This window comes from Gigantopelta aegis, chromosome 9 (assembly GCF_016097555.1).
Source record: "Gigantopelta aegis isolate Gae_Host chromosome 9, Gae_host_genome, whole genome shotgun sequence".
Classification (NCBI taxonomy): domain Eukaryota; kingdom Metazoa; phylum Mollusca; class Gastropoda; order Neomphalida; family Peltospiridae; genus Gigantopelta; species Gigantopelta aegis.
Window position 1 is genome coordinate 50714903 of NC_054707.1, and position 19438 is coordinate 50734340.

General features: G+C 36.8%; 1 protein-coding gene across 4 annotated transcripts in view; it reads right to left on the reverse strand.

The window, feature by feature from the left end:
* LOC121380637 (secreted frizzled-related protein 5-like) overlaps positions 1–15662 on the reverse strand; it is a 30253-nt gene extending 14591 nt beyond the window's left edge. For 2 of the 4 annotated variants that reach the window (XM_041509546.1, XM_041509543.1), the window contains exons 1-2: positions 15383–15662; positions 11670–12944 (exon numbers count right to left, since the gene is read on the reverse strand). In XM_041509546.1, the coding sequence (XP_041365480.1) occupies positions 11670–12201 (532 nt within the window). In that variant the 5' untranslated portion in view covers positions 12202–12944; positions 15383–15662. Of the gene's footprint in view, positions 1–11669; positions 13018–15382 lie in introns of those variants that run through there. The other 2 variants (XM_041509545.1, XM_041509544.1) reach the window with 2 other exon arrangements.
* Between the last annotated feature and the right edge of the window lie 3776 nt (positions 15663–19438).

Below are 19438 nucleotides of genomic sequence, written 5' to 3' on the forward strand. Positions count from 1 at the left end.
AGTTTGTTTGTCACTTAAACTGTAATAGAATATTTGCTAATAAAGTGGGGATTTTTGTGTGAACTTTTTGATGATTTTTGGTGTGTGTGTGTGTGTGCGTGTGTGTGTGTGTGTGTGTGTGTGTGTGTGTGTGTGTGTGTGTGTGTGACCTATTATGAGGACGTTCCAATTCACATATAAATAATGATATACTCATTTGTATTGTCATTTTGCAAATATATGTCAAACATGACATTTTTCGCACTGTTTAAAATTACTTTTATGAAAATGACGTTTTGAAAAGGTCGTTCGCGCGCATAAAAATGAAAATATCAGAAAATTCCGGGAAAATATTTTCATTAGGTCGGTCGCCCTGATTACCCAATTTTTGGCAACCAATAGCTAATGATTAATAAATCAAGGTGCCGTTAAACAAAAGAAATTTTAACTTTTTGTTTATTTCCCTTTTCAGAAGTTAATTCTAACCGTTTAAACGTTCACTTGACGTTAAAAAAAATATAACTATTTATATTATTTTGTTAAATGCCTGTTTTGCCTTTTTCGAATTTAACATATTTTGTTGATGCAAAAGACAAACACAATATCAAATCAAATAAAATTGAAATTTACCGTTTAAAGCGTTAGCATTTTGAAATATGTTAAAATTATTTGCACACAAAACGTACTGTCTAGTTGCTCAGCTTACGGCGAAATCAGCGGTACGTTGTATAAGTTGTAACTATGCAAATGACAGGTTTTACCTTTACCGTCTGGTCCCTGCTTATAGGGAAATGTATTCTACATAGTGACGTTCAGAAACAATGCTTATTCCATGTATTTCAGTGTTTAACCAATCTTCCAGAATGTGAATGCTTTAATATTTCACTGGTTTTAGGAAGAAAGGTATTTTTTAGCATTTGTCTTTTTTTCCATTAGTGTTGTGAGGTTTAGTCTTGTGTCCATTGTCTTGTGAGCATTTGTCTTGTGAGGATTTGTCTGCGCCCGGTCTGTTTTAGTAACAGACATAAGCAGGAGGGATGCGTATGATTCCAAAAGTCAACAATTGAAATAAGATAGCATTTGTATTAGTTAAAACGTATAATTGTTTGTTTGGTAGGTATTAACGTGCTTATATGCCGTGAGTTCAAACACTCTTACTGTAGGCACAGCCTCTGATTAAAATCAGGGATTGTTCCTATAGTAAAAGGAGGAAAATACTGATAATTTATTTGCCATCTAATTCTAAACTAGAGGCTTATCGGCCTAGAGAGCTGCGTTATTTACTTTTTCAATTATGTCACTAGGGGATGATATTTCATTAATTTGTAAAGACCACTTTAGAAATTAGAATATGCAAATGTCAAATTTAGCATTATCCAATTAAAACTGCATGAGACTTATTATGAGATTCGTATAAAGCCCCCCCCCCCCCCAAAAAAAAAAAAAAAAAAAAAAAAAACATACACAAAAAAAAACACATAAACAAAACAAACCAACACCAAAATAAAATAAATAAATAAATACATTTGTTTAAAGTGATGTTTTGGATACCACATCATTTGCCTGCTATAGTTGGACCCTACTTGGCAGCTGTTCAACGTTTACATACTTTTAGTAAAGTTTGTTTTGTTTAACGACACCACTAGAACACATTGATATATTAATCATCGTCTATTGGACGTCAAACATTTGGTAATTCTGACTCGTTGTCAATAGAGAAAACCCGCGACATTTTTATAATGCAGCAAGGGGTCTTTTATATGCACTTTCCCACAGACAGGAAAGCACATACCACGGCCTTTGATCAGCTGTAGTGCACTGGTTGGAACGAGAAAAACCCCAATCAGTTAAACGGATCCACTGAAGTGTTTCGATCCTGCGACGTACGCACCTCAAGAACAGAACAGAACTTTATTCATTCAGAACACCAAACGGTGTTACATTGAGGTGTTTACAAACATATATATACAATACAATGGCGGCTGCTGATTAAAATATACATGCATATAATTATATCTATCTATCTATCTATCTATCTATCTATGTATATATATATATATATATATCATACACAAAAGCTAAAATATGTTAGTTGAATAAATCTATGACAAAGGTGTGTTTTTTAATACACTATTAATGACATTAAGAAACATACATAGTTTCTTTATAATAGATAATTGTTTTGTGTTAAAGAGCTTGTGTAATTTAAAAGTGTTTCGTCTGTTGAAGTAATATTTATTTAGGTAGTTTTATCTTTCGTTAGTAAAGTGTGGACATTGAAATAGATAATGAAATTCATCACCAATTGTTATTTTTCCAAGAGAAGCAAATTCAATTTTTTCGTTCAATATTTTGCCATCTGTCAGTTTCAGTTGGAAGATAGTGATTGCTGGTTCTGAATCGACTGTAAATAATGCGTATTTTTTCCAGGTAAGTAAAGAAGGTAATTTCACAAGCATGTGCCGATTTAAATATTCTATAAGTAATACATTTGGGATAAGTGTTGATATTTTCGTTCCAGGTTTGTCTGAATTGATCTTTTAACTGTTCAGTAACTAACTTAATAAATGAGTTCTTATTTGAGACTGTCTGGTTTAACCAATAATTTTCCAGTCCTAATTTATTTAATATATCGTTTATATTACTTAACCATTTAAATTTTGACCCATTTGAATCATTGTTTTGTACAGTATATGTGATATTTTAGAGGCCTTTCCTGTGATCAACGAGGCCCAAAAACTGAGCATTCTAATTTGTATCTTAATATCTAATGGGAATACGCCTAATTCCCCATAAATCATTCTTCTTAGCCTTAATAAGTCTCTTAGAAAATTTAGCTGTATTCTTTCTATATTTTGATTATTACCAAAACCCCAAATTTCCGATGAATATAACAGGATAGGGACAATGGTACTATCAAACAAGCGTAGTTGGCATTCTATTGGTAAATTAAGATTTCTAATTCTCATTTTCAGTAAGGTCATACCTTTATTAGCCTGTGCTATTAAAGATTTTTTTGCTTGGATAAACGATCCTGTTCTAGTAAATATAATGCCTAAGTATTTATAGCTATCAACAATGTCTAATTTAATGTCCTTAATGTAGAATGATTTATTTTTGGGTGGTTTTGCACCAAATACTAATATTTTAGACTTATATATATTTTCTTTTAGTTTCCAAATTTCACAATATTCCGAGAAAACGTTTAAAGACTTTTGTAGGTCTTCTGTTGATTCTGCCAAAATCACAGTGTCATCAGCATAAAGTAGCAGGGTAATTATAAACAGTAGGTCAGTATTGTTGTTTTCATACTCTATTCTTATACCATTACATTGTTTCTCTTTTAATGTATTTTCTAGATTATTTAAGTATATAGCGAATAATATGGGGAACAGATTTTCGCCCTGACGTACTCCATTTTGACATAGGAAATAAGCCGAATATTCATCATTGTGGCTTATACATGATTTGATACCTTGGTACATATTATAAACAATTCTAAGAAATTTACCATTTACATCTAGACGTAACATTTTTTTGCCATAAACCTGTTCGCCAAACAGTATCAAATGCTTTCGAGAAATCTATAAAGGCACAGTAAAATTTCTTTTATTTTTGTTTGATAATTTCACATAGAGCATTCAAAAAAAAAAAGAAGATCATTAGTACTATAACCTTTGCGAAATCCCGCTTGACTTTCGTTTAGTTGTTCTGTGGATTCGAGGAAATCATTTATTCTCTTATTTAAAATTGATGTAAATAGCTTTCCAAAACAACTTACTATTGTAATGGGTCTGTACGATTCGGGATCTTTTGGGCTACCTTGCTTTTTATAAATTGGCTTGATAATTCCATTTAGCCAATCTTCTGGTAGTATGCCCGTGTTGAAAATTGTATTAAATAGTTTTACTAAGATACGAGCGAGTTCGCTTTCTCCATATTTAAGGTATTCATTTGAAATCTCATCTGAACCCATTGCTTTATTGTTTCGAAGGCATCTAATAGCTTTCAGTACTTCATCAATAGCGATTTCATTATTTAGGATATTGTTTTCAAAGGAAATATCTATGTTGATGCTGTCAACATCATTAGGGTCTGTTTCATTTATTTCTTTGAAATATTCAAAAATATTATCCATTTCTATATCAGTGGGTGTTTGTTTTTCATTTATTGAATTTAATAGTTTCCAAAATTCCTTGGGTTTGTTTGTTTGCATTTTGCGTATTTTTTGTTCGGATGATTGATCGTGTTTACGTTTGTAAAATTTTACAGTTTTCCTATATTGCTGGCCCAAACCCATCATCGAGAGACGAACTATATTACATTTACTGTGATTAAACTTAAGTCTTGCTTTGTGAAAATGAAACCTTTCTACACTCTTTACCAAACCAAATTTTCTCTTTAGCTGTAGTATGTTTGTTTGTACTTATTTGAGCATAATTTCCTACTGTCTTTTCGGCACTCTTTTTCATGATGTTACCCAAATCATTTACTAAACTGTTTATTGTTTCTCTGTTTGGTGACGAATAATCTATCTAAATGAGCTGTAAGGTTTGTAATATTTTCATCATCTATATATATATATATATATATATATATATATATATATATATATATATATATATATATATATATATATCAGCTGTACATTTATTAATTTTCTTAATTTTACATTTTACATCAGCTTGTTTATCATCATTAACTCGTAATCAAGCGAGCGCTCAACCGACTGGGCTAAATTCCGCCCCTGTTTACATACTGATTTCTCTCCAAACTCTGAGTGAGTGCTCCGCAAGGCTCAATGGGTAGGTGTAAACCACTTGCACCGACCAGTGATCCATAACTGGTTCAACAAAGGTCATGGTTTGTGCTATCCTGCCTGTGAGAAGCGCAAAAAAAGATCCCTTGCCGCCTGTCGTAAAAGAGTAGCCTATGTAGCAACAGCGGGTTTCCTCTAAAAAAAACAGTGTCAGAATGACCATATGTTTGACATCCAATAGCCGATGATAAGATACAAAAATCAATGAGCTCTAGTGGCGTCGTTAAATAAAACAATTTTTTTTTTAAAATACAGAATCTGACTCAGTGGAATACTTGAACAGTCCGAGTAAATCACACAAAGCAATTTTTTTTACCAACTACATGTATTTATGTTAAGTCATACTACCAGAAGATAGATTTTCAAATTTTCAATGTTTAAGTTCCATTTAATATTTTAAATTTCAAATTCTAAGAGCAGATAGACTTTGATGAAAGATTTGATTTTGATTTTTTTTAAAATATTTTTTAATTGAATAAAATTTCAAAATATTTATAACATATTTTTATGAGTTTATGCAGACTACCCAAAATAATCATTACACTGACTTTCAGAACTGTTCAGTCAACACTCCAGGAGAACATAGACTATTTAAATGTTTTTAATTTAATGCAAGCTTATAAGTTTAAAATTTGTAAAATATATCTCATTGTAGTCTGTGAAATTTCAATTTAAAATGTTTAAAATTGAATAAACACATTTAAAATTCGAAACTTTCAAAATATCCTATGACCTCGGATAATCATGTTACTGAGTTTCAGAACTATCCAATCAAACCTCTAATAACGTTTAATAAAAAAATTAAATTCCAAAATATAATTTTAGTTTATGAAGACTGCCACTGAGAATAACTATACCGAGTTTCAGAACTATTCAAATGAAATTCAAAGATCAAATAAACGTTTAACTTTTCAGTCTTAAATTTCTATTTAAAAATTTAGTTTTAATAAAATAATAAAATTTTACAAATTCACAATTTCCAATATTTCTCTTTTATTTTATGGAAAGCGCCACAGAAAATCACAATGCCGATTTTCAGAACTATTCGACTAAAAACTCTAGAAGATATACGTTCAAATGATCAATTTAAAAATAATGTTTAAATTTCTGAAAGATCGCTCAAGTAGTTTGTGGAGAGTGTCACAAAGAATGATTGTACCAAGTTTCACAATAATTCAATCAAAACTCTAGGTGAAGATATACTTCAAAGAAAACGCTGACGAACGGACGAACGGACGAATGATGGAAGAACGCCAAACAAATCGCTGATAGAAAAACTCATTTGAGTCTGACGAATGTCATGGCTAAAACAATATGAACATTGTGCATTAAAATAGCCTATTTAAAAAAAAATGTTTATTAATAAAACTTTTATCATTTACGTTGACCCAGATCGAAGTTATTGAACAAGAATACTTTTATATCAATTATTACAATTATTAACGTCTGAATAAACAGCAGTTGTTTTCTTTTGTCTGTTCTGAGATTACCTAGGCAACTAAGATGTGTGCCTAGGGCCATACACTTGAAGCTCGGTGAGTTTCATATATGTAACATAATCAGAAACACAAGTTATATCATCATCTGCGGGTCAGTTTTCACAAGGCGATAACTTGGCGTGATCTTAGATAATGTGAAATGTCACGATGACAAGACATGTCGTTGACTTGCGAAACATAACAAGTCGAGTGCTGTACATTCAGATGGTGCATAGCGTAAAACAGGGTCATGTTGCTCTTGCTTAAAATGACAGAACCTAGTTTTAAAACACTACGGCGTATGTTCTACTTATTAGAGCCATGTTTTCTACATTGAAATCAGACATTAATTATATTTTATTGTTTAGATGAACAATTTCCGTACATGTGAAGTGTTTTTGGTCACCCTAACGAGTCAAACACTACAAAACTCCATTTTATATTTAAAAAACGCACGTCCCTCTGAGAAGTAACTGCTATGAAGACGAACTCTAGCCTGTTTTTAGGTAGTACTAAACCAAATAACTTCCGGCTGGGTAAAAAATTCGAGATGCACTGAACTTTTGATAGATAAGTTAACGCCACAAGTCCTGTGATTGGTGATGTGTGTGTGTGTGTGTGTGTGTGTGTGTGTGTGTGTGTGTGTGTGTGTGTGTGTGTGTGTGTTGGTTGTAACAAAAATTAGTTTCATCTGGGCAAAAATTGTATGTAATTTTATTTCATCTAGTACCACTGTGTCAAGTAGCCTTGTGCTTGAAACATGTATGGGGTACCTGTAAAAAAACCGTACTCATATTGTGTGCAGAACTAGAGAAGTCATAGACGCTGCAAAAAAAGCTACCCTTTATCTCTGAAATCAGTAGCTTGACCCCAATTTTTTCTTATTCATTTTAAGGGTGAGGGTAGTAGTATTTATATCCGTCGTGTGTATGTCGATTGATACGCTGCAGGTAGGAGTTTTAACCTATAAGGGTGTTTGCCCGATTCAACATCAGAGACTTGTTTCCCTCTATTGTAACTTTAGATTAACCGAACTTAGTGTCCACTTTCATGGATTAAATCTAGGGTCTACGACTTTAGACAGATTTTCAGAGGAAGGTGGAGATGGATAATAAACAACCCATTATGGTTCCCTTCGAGTTTCTACCATAAATATGTATGTGACATTTTCCGATAATGTATAAAGTATATGAGCTATAGCTGAAATATGTTTCACGGGTGCCCATGTATTTTTGTATTGGCTTCAGCAAAAACGAGGGCGGACTGTAGGATAAAGGCCCTTAAGAGGAACACTCGCCTGAGTTGTAATGGGTCCCAAGATCGAAACCTTTCAGTGTTTGTTTTTCTTTCTTTCTTTCCTTTTTGTTTGTTTGCTATATCTTAACCAGTCTCGTGTATCGCATGCCGTGGTTTGATTTTCCAGTCTGTTGTAGAAGGCAGATTAAGTATACCATGCTGCTATGAACTGGAGTAGCTTATGTGGAGGCACTTTCAGTATCTTAAACCAAATATCGCATTAACAATATGTTACATCCAAAAGTTTTAAAATGTGCTGAGATGTTGTTGAAAAAATTTTCCTTTTCTCTCCTTTGGACGAAGAATTTAAAACAACAATGAGAGAGAGAGAGAGAGAGAGAGAGAGAGAGAGAGAGAGAGAGAGAGAGAGAGAGAGAGAGAGAGAGAGAGAGAGAGATTATACATGCATACATACATACATACATACGTGTGTGTGTGTGTGTGTGTGTGTGTGTGTGTGTATATATATATATATATATATATATATATATATATATATATATATATATATATATATTTGCCTCTCTTTCTCACCCTACCTAATTTCTATCTTTTTCGTAACTGTCTTTCTCTCCCTCATTTTCCCTCATTTATTTTAAATATATTTAGATAATGAACGGATAATACACCCAAAGAAAAATTCTCAAATATCGTGATATAATGTAATCAACTCCGTTGGATTGGTTCGAATTTACTTATTGCCCATTTTCAGACTGTATCAGGGCTTCTAGATTATGTTAGCTAGTGATATTTTATGTTGGGCTAGTAAATAACTACTATTGCCATGCCCGATGGCTAGTAAAAAAAAAGGTCAAATATTGCAGTTAAGTCTATTTTGTAAATATGTTCATCCTGCCCCCACCCCAACACCCAATGTCAGCGTTTTTAAGCTCTATTTCCCTCTTTAGGTGACATATCTGATTATTATTATTATTTAGTAAAATTGTATTAACTTAAAGTAAAGTAGGGCTAGTGGATTTTTATTCTTGGCTAGTAAATTTTTATAATCACCGATCCCATAGCTAGTGGATTTTATAAAAATTCTAGAAGCCCTGACTGCATATAGCACAACAGACTTCAGGATGAGTGGTACTACCGTACAGTTTAATATAAACGTTATATGTTGGCATTAACTGTTATATCGCTTACTGCGTGCATGTTATGTGATTTATGTATCAAAACAAAAATAAGTTCGTATATACCATAAAGATATTGACAGAAGGTAGGTTCAAAGTCTAGTTTATTGCTATTTTTGGTCATACCAAACCCCAGTAAGAGACAAATGCATTAATGTCGTATATATGTATTTCTTTCATCCTTAGGACATAGATATCTCACGAACGATAGCTATGAAAGATATCTTTTTTTATGAGCTATGACGTGTTTATACTTAACAAAGGGCGCTAGCTCTATTGGTACGTCTGGTCATCACACAACATTTTCAGACCGATAATTTGTAATTCAAGTCTGCCTTATAACAGTCTTATCTTGTTGATATAGTTGTTTGCATTTACCATAGTTTGTTACCCAATAGTCGGTGTATTTTTCGTGCTGGAGTGTCGTGAAACATTCATTCAATGATTTATTCATATTTGTTGATATAGGTGTGTGTGTGGGGTGGGGGGGGGGGATATGGCAAATTTTATAGTGTGGTTTATTTATGATATGATAGCCAAAAATATGGTACTTTTTTCAACCATCTTTGTCTGTTCGTGTAAAATAATAATTTATTTAATGAACGGATAATAAAAAAATAATCCATTATACCCTAGTCGAAGATTCCACCACCTCGCTTTTACTTTTACTATACCACACGAATGCATATGCTGGATTCTTTTTATAATTAGATTTTGTGGACAAGAAACAAAAAAAAAAAAATGTTTTATTTAACGACGCACTCAACACATTTTTTATTTACGGTTATATGGCGTCAGACATATGGTTAAGGACCACACAGATTTTGAGAGGAAACCCGCTGTCGCCACTACATGGGCTACTCTTCCGATTAGCAGCAAGGGATCTTTTATTTGCGCTTCCCACAGGCAGGATAGCACAAACCATGGCCTTTGTTGAACCAGTTATGGATCACTGGTCGGTGCAAGTGGTTTACACCTACCCATTGAGCCTTGCGGAGCACTCACTCAGGGTTTGGAGTCGGTATCTGGATTAAAAATCCCATGCCTCGACTGGGATCCGAACCCAGTACCTACCAGCCTGTAGACCGATGGCCTGCCACGACGCCACCGAGGCCGGTTTTGTGGACAAAGACATAAGGAAAATATAGACTCTTGTAAAAACATTACTGTAACAGAAAATCGCCATAAGGCATTAAAATAAATGTCATAATGGTGTGTGCGCGCGCGCGTGCGTGCGCGCGTGCGTGCGTGTGTGTGTGTGTGTGTGTGTGTGAAAAACGCTTACGAGTTTATATATGCAAGTCTAAAGGCTCGTATATATATGCAAGTCTAAAGGCTCGTATATATGCAAGTCTAAAGGCTCGTATATATATGCAAGTCTAAAGGCTCGTATATATGCAAGTCTAAAGGCTCGTATATATATGCAAGTCTAAAGGCTCGTATATATGCAAGTCTAAAGGCTCGTATATATGCAAGTCTAAAGGCTCGTATATATGCAAGTCTAAAGGCTCGTATATATATGCAAGTCTAAAGGCTCGTATATATATGCAAGTCTAAAGGCTCGTATATATGCAAGTCTAAAGGCTCGTATATATATGCAAGTCTAAAGGCTCGTATATTACTATATATATATATATATATATATATATATATATATATATATATATATATATATGCAAGTCTAAAGGCTCGTATATATATGCAAGTTTAAAGGCTCGGCATTGCTGGTCAAGGCTTGAAATTGACAAGGAACTAGATGCAATTCTCACTCATGACGCACAAAATGCTTTCTGATAACCAGGGGTAAGTTCAGTGAACCGTTTGTCGCTAACGTACGCTCGACAGGATTTTACGCTACACAGTAAACAGAATGACCACATCTGGAACCAGTCAAAATAGTTTGCAAACGTTAGCGAAAAACAGCTGGCTGAACTTGAGGTAGGTTCACTTACAGCGTTTGCTTTCCATCTGAAATAATTACACAACTGTAGAATTCGTATCAAAACATGCGTTCTAAAACTGCTTACCAAGTTCTAGCTTTTACTTCAAGAATAAAACTGGAAAAGGAACAACAAAGATTGTGCTTCCTTCCCACTCCACAAAATTAATTTCGAGCATTGGTGCTGCGTTCGCATCACAGAACTGGCTCCAAGCCACAATATGTTTTACTAACCCCCTACACAGACACTCTAATCCTGGACAGACAGTCCATACAGCTGGTAACCGTGTACCCTGCAGGACAGCATGCTTCAAAATATATTGGATATATTATAAATATGAAAATAAATTATAACATCAATGAATCAACCGATTGTTCAATGTTTGAGGAGTGTTACTTTAAAGTTACCAAAGAATTTTTTATAATACTAACAGCCTCGACTAATATTTATAATAGATCTAAAAAATTTGGTGTTTGTGGATCTTCAACAAGATGACTGTTGCAAACTGATGGATCTATACATCACCTGCGTTTGAATGAATGCAGCCCCGGGTTTAACATGAAACACATAAACCAGTCTCTGCGAACGTTTTTCTGCTCGAATTGGCTGAACGTAGTCCAGGTCAAACGAGGACTAGATAACCTATAGGCAGAGCTTCATAAATATGCTTTTGTCAACGCCGAATCCTACATACAGTCATTGTTTTAAAGACTGTTATATGTTTTAGTGCTACTTCTCTAATTTGTATGTACTACTAAATGGTAGTGCTTTCATTTATATATATTCACTGCCTCGTGCTTCCAACAGAGTGAAATAATAAAGTATATTACCTTTCAATATATGACTAAACTATTTAAATACTGTATATGTAATACACAGACGATCCATAAATGCTGGAATGATCTTCCTACTGGAGATCAAGGTAACGATTTAAAAAGCAAAAAAAACACAATTCATCTCTCCTTATGAGGACTCAAAACTGATATTTAATATCTGGAAGGAAGTAACCAAATATACTTACGTTTCACTTGGTGCTGCTGCTTGATGCAGAGATCGTTGTCAACGGGAAATTTCTCACACCTCAGCATCTCGGGCCAGTCGAACCCGTAGGCCTTCATCCTCCCCAGACAGAAGTACTTGACGCTCTCGCAGAGAGAACGACACGGGAAGATGGGTCGGTCGAGGCAGACTGGGGAGAACAGGGAACAGAGGAAGAGCTTGGTGTCGGGGTGACAGTGGATGCCCAACAGAGGCCCCCACGACTTGGCCTGCTGGGTGACCTCAGACAGCGAGTCGTGGTCCAGGAGATTCGGCAGGCGCATCCTGTCGTATCCGATGTTCTGACACAGGGACAGGTTCTCCGGGATGTCTATGCACTTGGGCCTGGGTATCCGACTCACCATGGCGGCCCAGTCTGGGTTCCAGTCCCGCGGGTAGTCCCCGTTCAGGTAATCGTCCCCATAGTAGCTGTATTCGTAATCGGCGCCATCAGCGAAATGTGCCCGTTGGCCGACGATGAGCAGACAGGCAGCGACAGGCAACCACATTTGCATCGTGTTGTCATGAACCAAGCCTGGGTCTTACACGAGGCATAACCACCTGCCCAGATGTATAGCTTTATCCGACAGGTCTCACAACCTATTACCTAGGATGATGATGAAGATTATGATAATGATCACAAACTCTTTCCACACGCAAACACACGCGCGTTACCTTGACACTGGTATATTAATTCAAGTCTCAAATTATGATCGTCGTTTCTCAGACAAAAAACACTTTTTACAGGTTCTCCACAAATGTCTTTAAAATCATAGCAAACGAATTACTAGTAGTTTTTGTGGTCAGTTTTATACTTATTTTTTGAATTCATGAATACTTCCTTGAAATTATTTTCAACACTTAACAACATTACTATAAACCAAACACAAGAACAAAAAGCCCAGCAACTGCAAGTACAACGTCTGGTGTGATATTCGTGTACGTCGTTGGTGATGCAGACAGTCTAGACGCACGCGGCCACAGTGTGAGATAACAGTCTAATCGTCGAGCGAAGACATCCAGGGAAACGCTAACCCGGTGTCACTACGCTTCAATACCGTCGTGTCAGCAGACGGCAAAATAAATCACAGCTAGCTACGAAACAGAATCTCTTAGCTCCACTTGATAATATCCTTTAAAGCAATGGAACCTTCCATGACATGAATTTGAAGGGGAAAAAACTCCAACCAACAACCAACACTGCAGCAGTCACGTCTGGCTGATATTTAAGAACAATCTCCTATTATTGTGCCGGTGTCTGAAAATAAAAAACATTTACGATTTAATATTCCATGTTTTAATTGGGCATGCACCGACAATGGCAACGACACGCCAGCAGCCGAAACTGCACTGAAATATAATCCGTCTGTTTGTATCTTTGTAGCAGCCAATAACGTGTCACTCAAAGAATGTGATTGGTTCTTCTCGTTTTGATTGACAGACAACTCTACAAAAGAATTTTCTTACAACGTGAAAGCATACTCTTCTACAAAACGTCAATGACATGGCTACCGCAGACTCGATGTGTCTGAGACAGAAACTTACCAGTCCATTCTTCTGTCAGTCCTAACTACATCCACATAGTTTTAAAAATATATTAACCTACGAATATCTACGTATTTTCTTCTTTTCTTTGTGGAAGGGAAATGATTCAACTTAATTCACAAAATTATTAAAATATGGTTTATAATTGTGTTATATAATCCTCTCTCGGAATTTGAAATAAATACATGAAGTATTACCATGCATTCACAACACTTTTAAAGAACAGACATAGATGCAAAAGAAAATAATAACAGGGCGAATTATGTTCGTGACAAATAAAAATATTAATTAAATACTTTTGACAGGAATTTCTTTTAAAAAATAAAATAGACCCAAAACATTTTGTGAATAAAAAAGATAACTGTAAACCATTAAATAACAAGTATGGTAGGTTATCAAATCTTGAGTAGGGGCATTTAGTACTATACTTCTTCATTATGTAAACGATAATTTGACAGAGTTCTGATTAATACTACCTCTTTCCCAGTCCTCAAACCCTACATTTTCCTTGATCGTCGGACAAAAAAAAGGGGGGTTAGTTATAGTCGTGTTATGTTTTTGCGTCATGGTTAACTACAACTCCAAAACGTGGATGTATTTCTGTTCTGTTGCAAATACATGCACCGGCATATGACATAGCATATCAAACAGCTCGTAAAAGTGACTTGTACGACAATGCATGTTTAACGCAGTTCTGTTAAAAGATAATCTGGCTAATGTGCACCACTGTTGTAAACACCGCTTAATCGGTTTGAATCTTCGTTTCGTTCTCAAACAACTGCTATCTAATACTACCAATCCGACACTACATTATATCAGTTTTTAAATATTTTGTTTTTGTTGAATATTATGTCATAAATATTGACCTTAATATTAGGGCCGTAACCTAACCGAAATTGTAAAATTATTTATGACAAATAAACAAGGCATAAAAGTGCTTTGCCAAGGACATGAAAAACCAGGGATTTCCAGGGAATTCAGGGACAAGCTTCCCCTGTGATGTTTTTAATTAAATAGCCTAATACGTGATTTCCTGGTTTGCATTGTGTAATAACCTGAGTAGCATAGGTTTTTTATAAAAATTTAGACCCTAGTTATTAGGAAGTATAAAATATGTTCTGTTAAATTACACCTTTTTTTACATTCAGTTATTTATTGCTTAAACGTCTTACTTAAATTATTAATTTTGGCAAGTCCAGTGTGGTTTTCGTCAGCCCGGTGCTTGTAAAACACCAAGTTATTTTATGCGAAACAGAAAAAGTACGTACCGCGAAAACTAATACCAGTGACTTTAAATTCATGTAATAAAGTAAGCATACCTCTATAGCCTGTTTTACATGTGATCAACGTTTTATAATTACTATTAACTGTGATCACTCTCCTAATGATGAACATACTCGGAATAAACATCGTTCACGTACATGTATGTATAAAATGTATATACATTTAATACCCGCATAATAGGTAATCCAAGATGATCGTGAGTACCAAATTAAGGTAAGCATTATAATGTAATATTACAAACATCACGTAACAATAAACACCCTTATAAATAAGTAAGTTCGTGAGGTATTACATTGCACATTTAAAAATAAAACTGTGCGAGGGGAGGGGAAATGTGCTAGTTGTCACTGTAAAATAGGCGCTGTAAGGATGACTTCTTTCATTTCTTTCATGAGAGAGAGAGAGAGAGAGAGAGAGAGAGAGAGAGAGAGAGAGAGAGAGAGAGAGAGACAGACAGACAGACAGACAGACAGACAGACAGGCAGGCAGACAGGCAGGCAGAGAGAGAGAGAGAGACAGACAGACAGACAGGCAGAGAGAGAGAGACAGACAGAGAGAGACAAAGACAGACAGAGAGAGGGGGAAAGAGAGACACAGATCGAGAGAGAGGGAGAGAGAGAGAGAGAGACAGAGACATACAGAGAGAGGGGGAAAGAGAGACACAGAGAGAGAGAGAGAGAGAGAGAGAGAGAGAGAGAGAGAGAGAGAGAGAGAGAGAGAGAGAGAGAGAGAGAGAGAGAGAGAACGAACAATAAAAGACAAACCCAAACATGTAGACCTCACTCCATCGGTAAGTGGTTCATATATATGACGTAATACGTAAATGCATAATATTATATTATATCTTCTGAATTCACAGTTACATACCTGTTTATCGAACGAGCCATGCACCTTTATTCATGGACTGTTTGCCGGTGGCAGCAGCTTACTGGGGATTAAGTATGTTCAACAAACAGACACATAATTCACTTGTCAGCAGTTAGCACACCTGAGAAGAAGCGCCGTATCCCATATACATGCAGGCCTGCTTTATTGCGGTGCATCGCGCCGGCTCCCCGTCTGAAGGTTCGCTGGTATGTGAGGCACGTCTAGCAAGCGCGATCTCGTGTATAGGCGAGAACCAACCACTTCTGTGACAAGTCACCTGCCACTTAGATAATCGTCATCTCCGCCGGAATATCATAACGTGTACACGGGCATCGGAAATAGAGGAGGGGGGGGGGGGATAACGGGAGGGGGAAGGGCAATGCCAGTGAGGTCATCGTCATCTTGAGTAAAATATTATGTATCGTCGGAAGCCAGGGCGGGGGATGGGTGGGGGCGTGTAGGAAGTCAGTGCCCCCAAATCGCCTGCCACTTTGATAATCATCGTCCTGAACAGAATACCATAACATGTATACTGGCGTCTGCGGTGGAGGGGGAGGCAGGGAGGCAATGCCAGTTAGGTTATGGTCAACTTGGCAAAATATCATAATGTGTACACGGGCGTAAGTGGAGGGGGGAGCAGTTCTCCCCCAGGTCATCTGCGTCTTATATAATCCTCATCCTGGGCAGAATATCATAACGTGTACATGGGCGTCGGAAACTGAGGGGGAGGGCAGGGAGGCAATGCCTCCCCGTCACCTGCCACTTATATAATCGTCATCTCCACCAGAATATCATAACGTGTACATGGGCGTCGGAAATTGAGGGGAGGGCAGGGAGGCAATGCCCTCCCCCCCCCCCCACCGGTCACCTGCCACTTATATAATCGTCATCCTGGGCAGAATATCATAACATGTACACGGGCGTCAGAAATGGAGGGGGTAGGCAATGTCAGTGAGGTCATCGTCATCTTGGGTAAAATATCATGTGTCGTCGGAAGCCAGGGGGTGGGGGTGGGAGGGGCAGGGAGTCAGTATCCCCAAATCACCTGCCACTTAGATAATCGTCGTCCTGAACAGAATACCATAACGTGTACACGAGCGTCGGAAGTGGAGGGGAGGCAGGGAGGCAATGCCAGTTAGGTTATCGTCAACTTGGCAAAATATCATAACGTGTAAACGGGCATCGGAAGTTGAGTGGGGAAGCAATTCTTCCCCCCAGGTCACCTGCCTCTTATATAATCGTGTACACGGACTTGAGGGGGAGGGCAGGGAGGAATTTTCTGCGCGGGTCACCTACCAGTTAGATAATCGTCATCTTGCGCAGAATATCATAACGTGTACACGGACTTGAGGGGGGGGGGGGGGGTGCGGCAGGGAGAAATGCTCTGCGCGGGTTACCTACCAGTTAGATGATCGTCATCTTGGGCAGAATATCATAACGTGTACAGTTAGATAATCGTCATCTTGGGCAGAATATCATAATGTGTGCAGTTAAATAATCGTCATATCGTCATCTTGGGCAGAATATCATAACGCGTACAATTAGATTATCGTCATCTTGGGCAGAATATCATAACGCGTACAATTAGATGATCGGAATCTTGGGCAGAATATCATAACGCGTTCAATTAGATCATCGACATCTTGGGCAGAATATCATAACGCGTACAGTTAGATAATCGTCATCTTGGGCAGAATATCATAACGCGTACAATTAGATTATCGTCATCTTGGGCAGAATATCATAACGCGTACAATTAGATGATCGGAATCTTGGGCAGAATATCATAACGCGTTCAATTAGATCATCGAAATCTTGGGCAGAATATCATAACGCGTACAATTAGATAATCGTCATTTTGGGCAAAGTATCATAAAGTGTACCTGGACGTCTGTAGCGGGGGTGGGGGTGAGGGTGATGGTAGAGGGTGATGGCAGATGGTATGCCCTCCCCAAGTCATAACGTTCACAGGGGCGTCGCAAGTGATGGGGAGGCAAAGTGGCAGGGAGGCAATGCCAGTTAGGTTATTATCAAGTGAAGCGGGGTGGGGGGGGGGGGGTGGTTGTGGTGGAGGAGGCAGTGCCCCAAAGTCCACTGCCAGTTAGATAATCGTCATAGATAAGAGACATCATAACGTGCACACGGGCGTCGGAAACGGGGAGGAGAGGGACACTCCCCCAAGTTACTTGCCAGTTAGATAATCGTAATTTTAAGCAAAATATACCGGTAGCGTGGCGTCGGAAACGGTGCGGGTGGGGGGGGGGGGGGGGGGTGAGAGGATTGTTTGTCCTCCCCAAGTCACTGCCACTTATGTAATCGTCATCTCGGGGAAAATACCATAAGTGTATTTTGGCGTCTGATGCGAGGTGGAGAGGGGAGCAGGGGAGCAATGCAAACAAATAAATAATAATAATAATTGAAAATAAATGGGAAAACAAAACCCCAACCCTGTATTTTTAATGAAGGTCACTTGTTTTTATTTATTTCAAATAAAATTAACAATTTCATGTTGGTAACATCATTTCACTACTTGTGCATATTTGTTGAAATGTAATCATGATTGTAATCATGATTACTGGACAATGTTGTACTCGCTATCGTAATAGATTACTTTCAATTTTTTCGTAATCGTAATCGTGACATTCGTCAAGTAATCGCCCCATCTATATATATATATACATGTGTATGTGTATGTGTATGTGTATGTGTATGTGTATGTGTATGTGTATGTGTATGTATGTATATATATATATATATATATATATATATATATATATATATATATATGTATGTATGTGTATGTGTATGTGTATGTGTATGTGTATGTATATATATATATATATATATATATATATATATATATATATATATATATATATATATATATACACATATACACACATACACATACACATACACATGTATATATATATATATAGATGGGGCGATTACTTGACGAATGTCACGATTACGATTACGAGAAAATTGAAAGTAATCTATTACGATAGCGAGTATATATATATATATTAAATCGTATAATTCACGGTACTGCCTACCGACAATTAAACCGTATTACCTCTTAAAAACAGTGAAAAAAACCCAGTCGCCTATCAGGATTGTCTTAACAAGTTACTGTACGGTACCTTTTTTTCTCTCTTCGTCCAATACATTACTGGCGACTTTTCGTTTAAATAATGTCAAGTATCAGTATGAGCACTGTGAGCCGGGTGTATTTTACGTAGTTTATTTACTTTATGACGTAAATGAAAATTTTGATGTCTCTGGCGTTTACGTACAATCAATAAAATTATTTAACACTTGGAACCAACTGGTACGAGATAGGAACGGAAATGGAGCGCGATTAGATTTATGACCATTAACTATCGAGTGATAAGGGTCACTTGTGACCACAGAACCGTACCTAGCGGTAAAAATAATAGAAACGCATAGAAAATCCTCTTCTTAACCGTTTGAGGAGTACTAGTTCGTTCCAAGATTTCCTCTCCCTCTCCCCAGCCCCCTCCACCCTAGCTACGGCCCTGGACCTGTTATACTGAATGCCATTTACTGCCCGTAAGAACGATATTTGAAGGGGTGGGGACAACCTCTAGTGATTGGAACAATCTCTAATGGGCGTGAGTGGCGCCACAAAGCATAATTATATCTTTATTTATATAGAGTAGGAATAAACCTGTACAATTTCGTCTTTAAGTGGGGAGAAGCCCACCCCCTCCCCGCGCGCTTAGTTGTTACGGACCTGCACTTTTAAACAAATGGAACGTCTACATACATCCCTCTGATATGTCTGGTATAACAAGTACTTTAACGCAGGATATTTCTTAAAATCAGTTAATAAATGGATAATGTCTTAGACCATTTATAATAAGTAATGTCATATGTAACATGTTATTTATATTATACTATGATATTGTTGCTAACTCAGTACCGTTATAACCCACTTCTTATTTATTCTTAAATATCCATTTCTAAAAGTTGTATCGTTTAATAACTAGTAACTTGTAACCACCATTTAATACGAAAGTCAAGAACATTAAA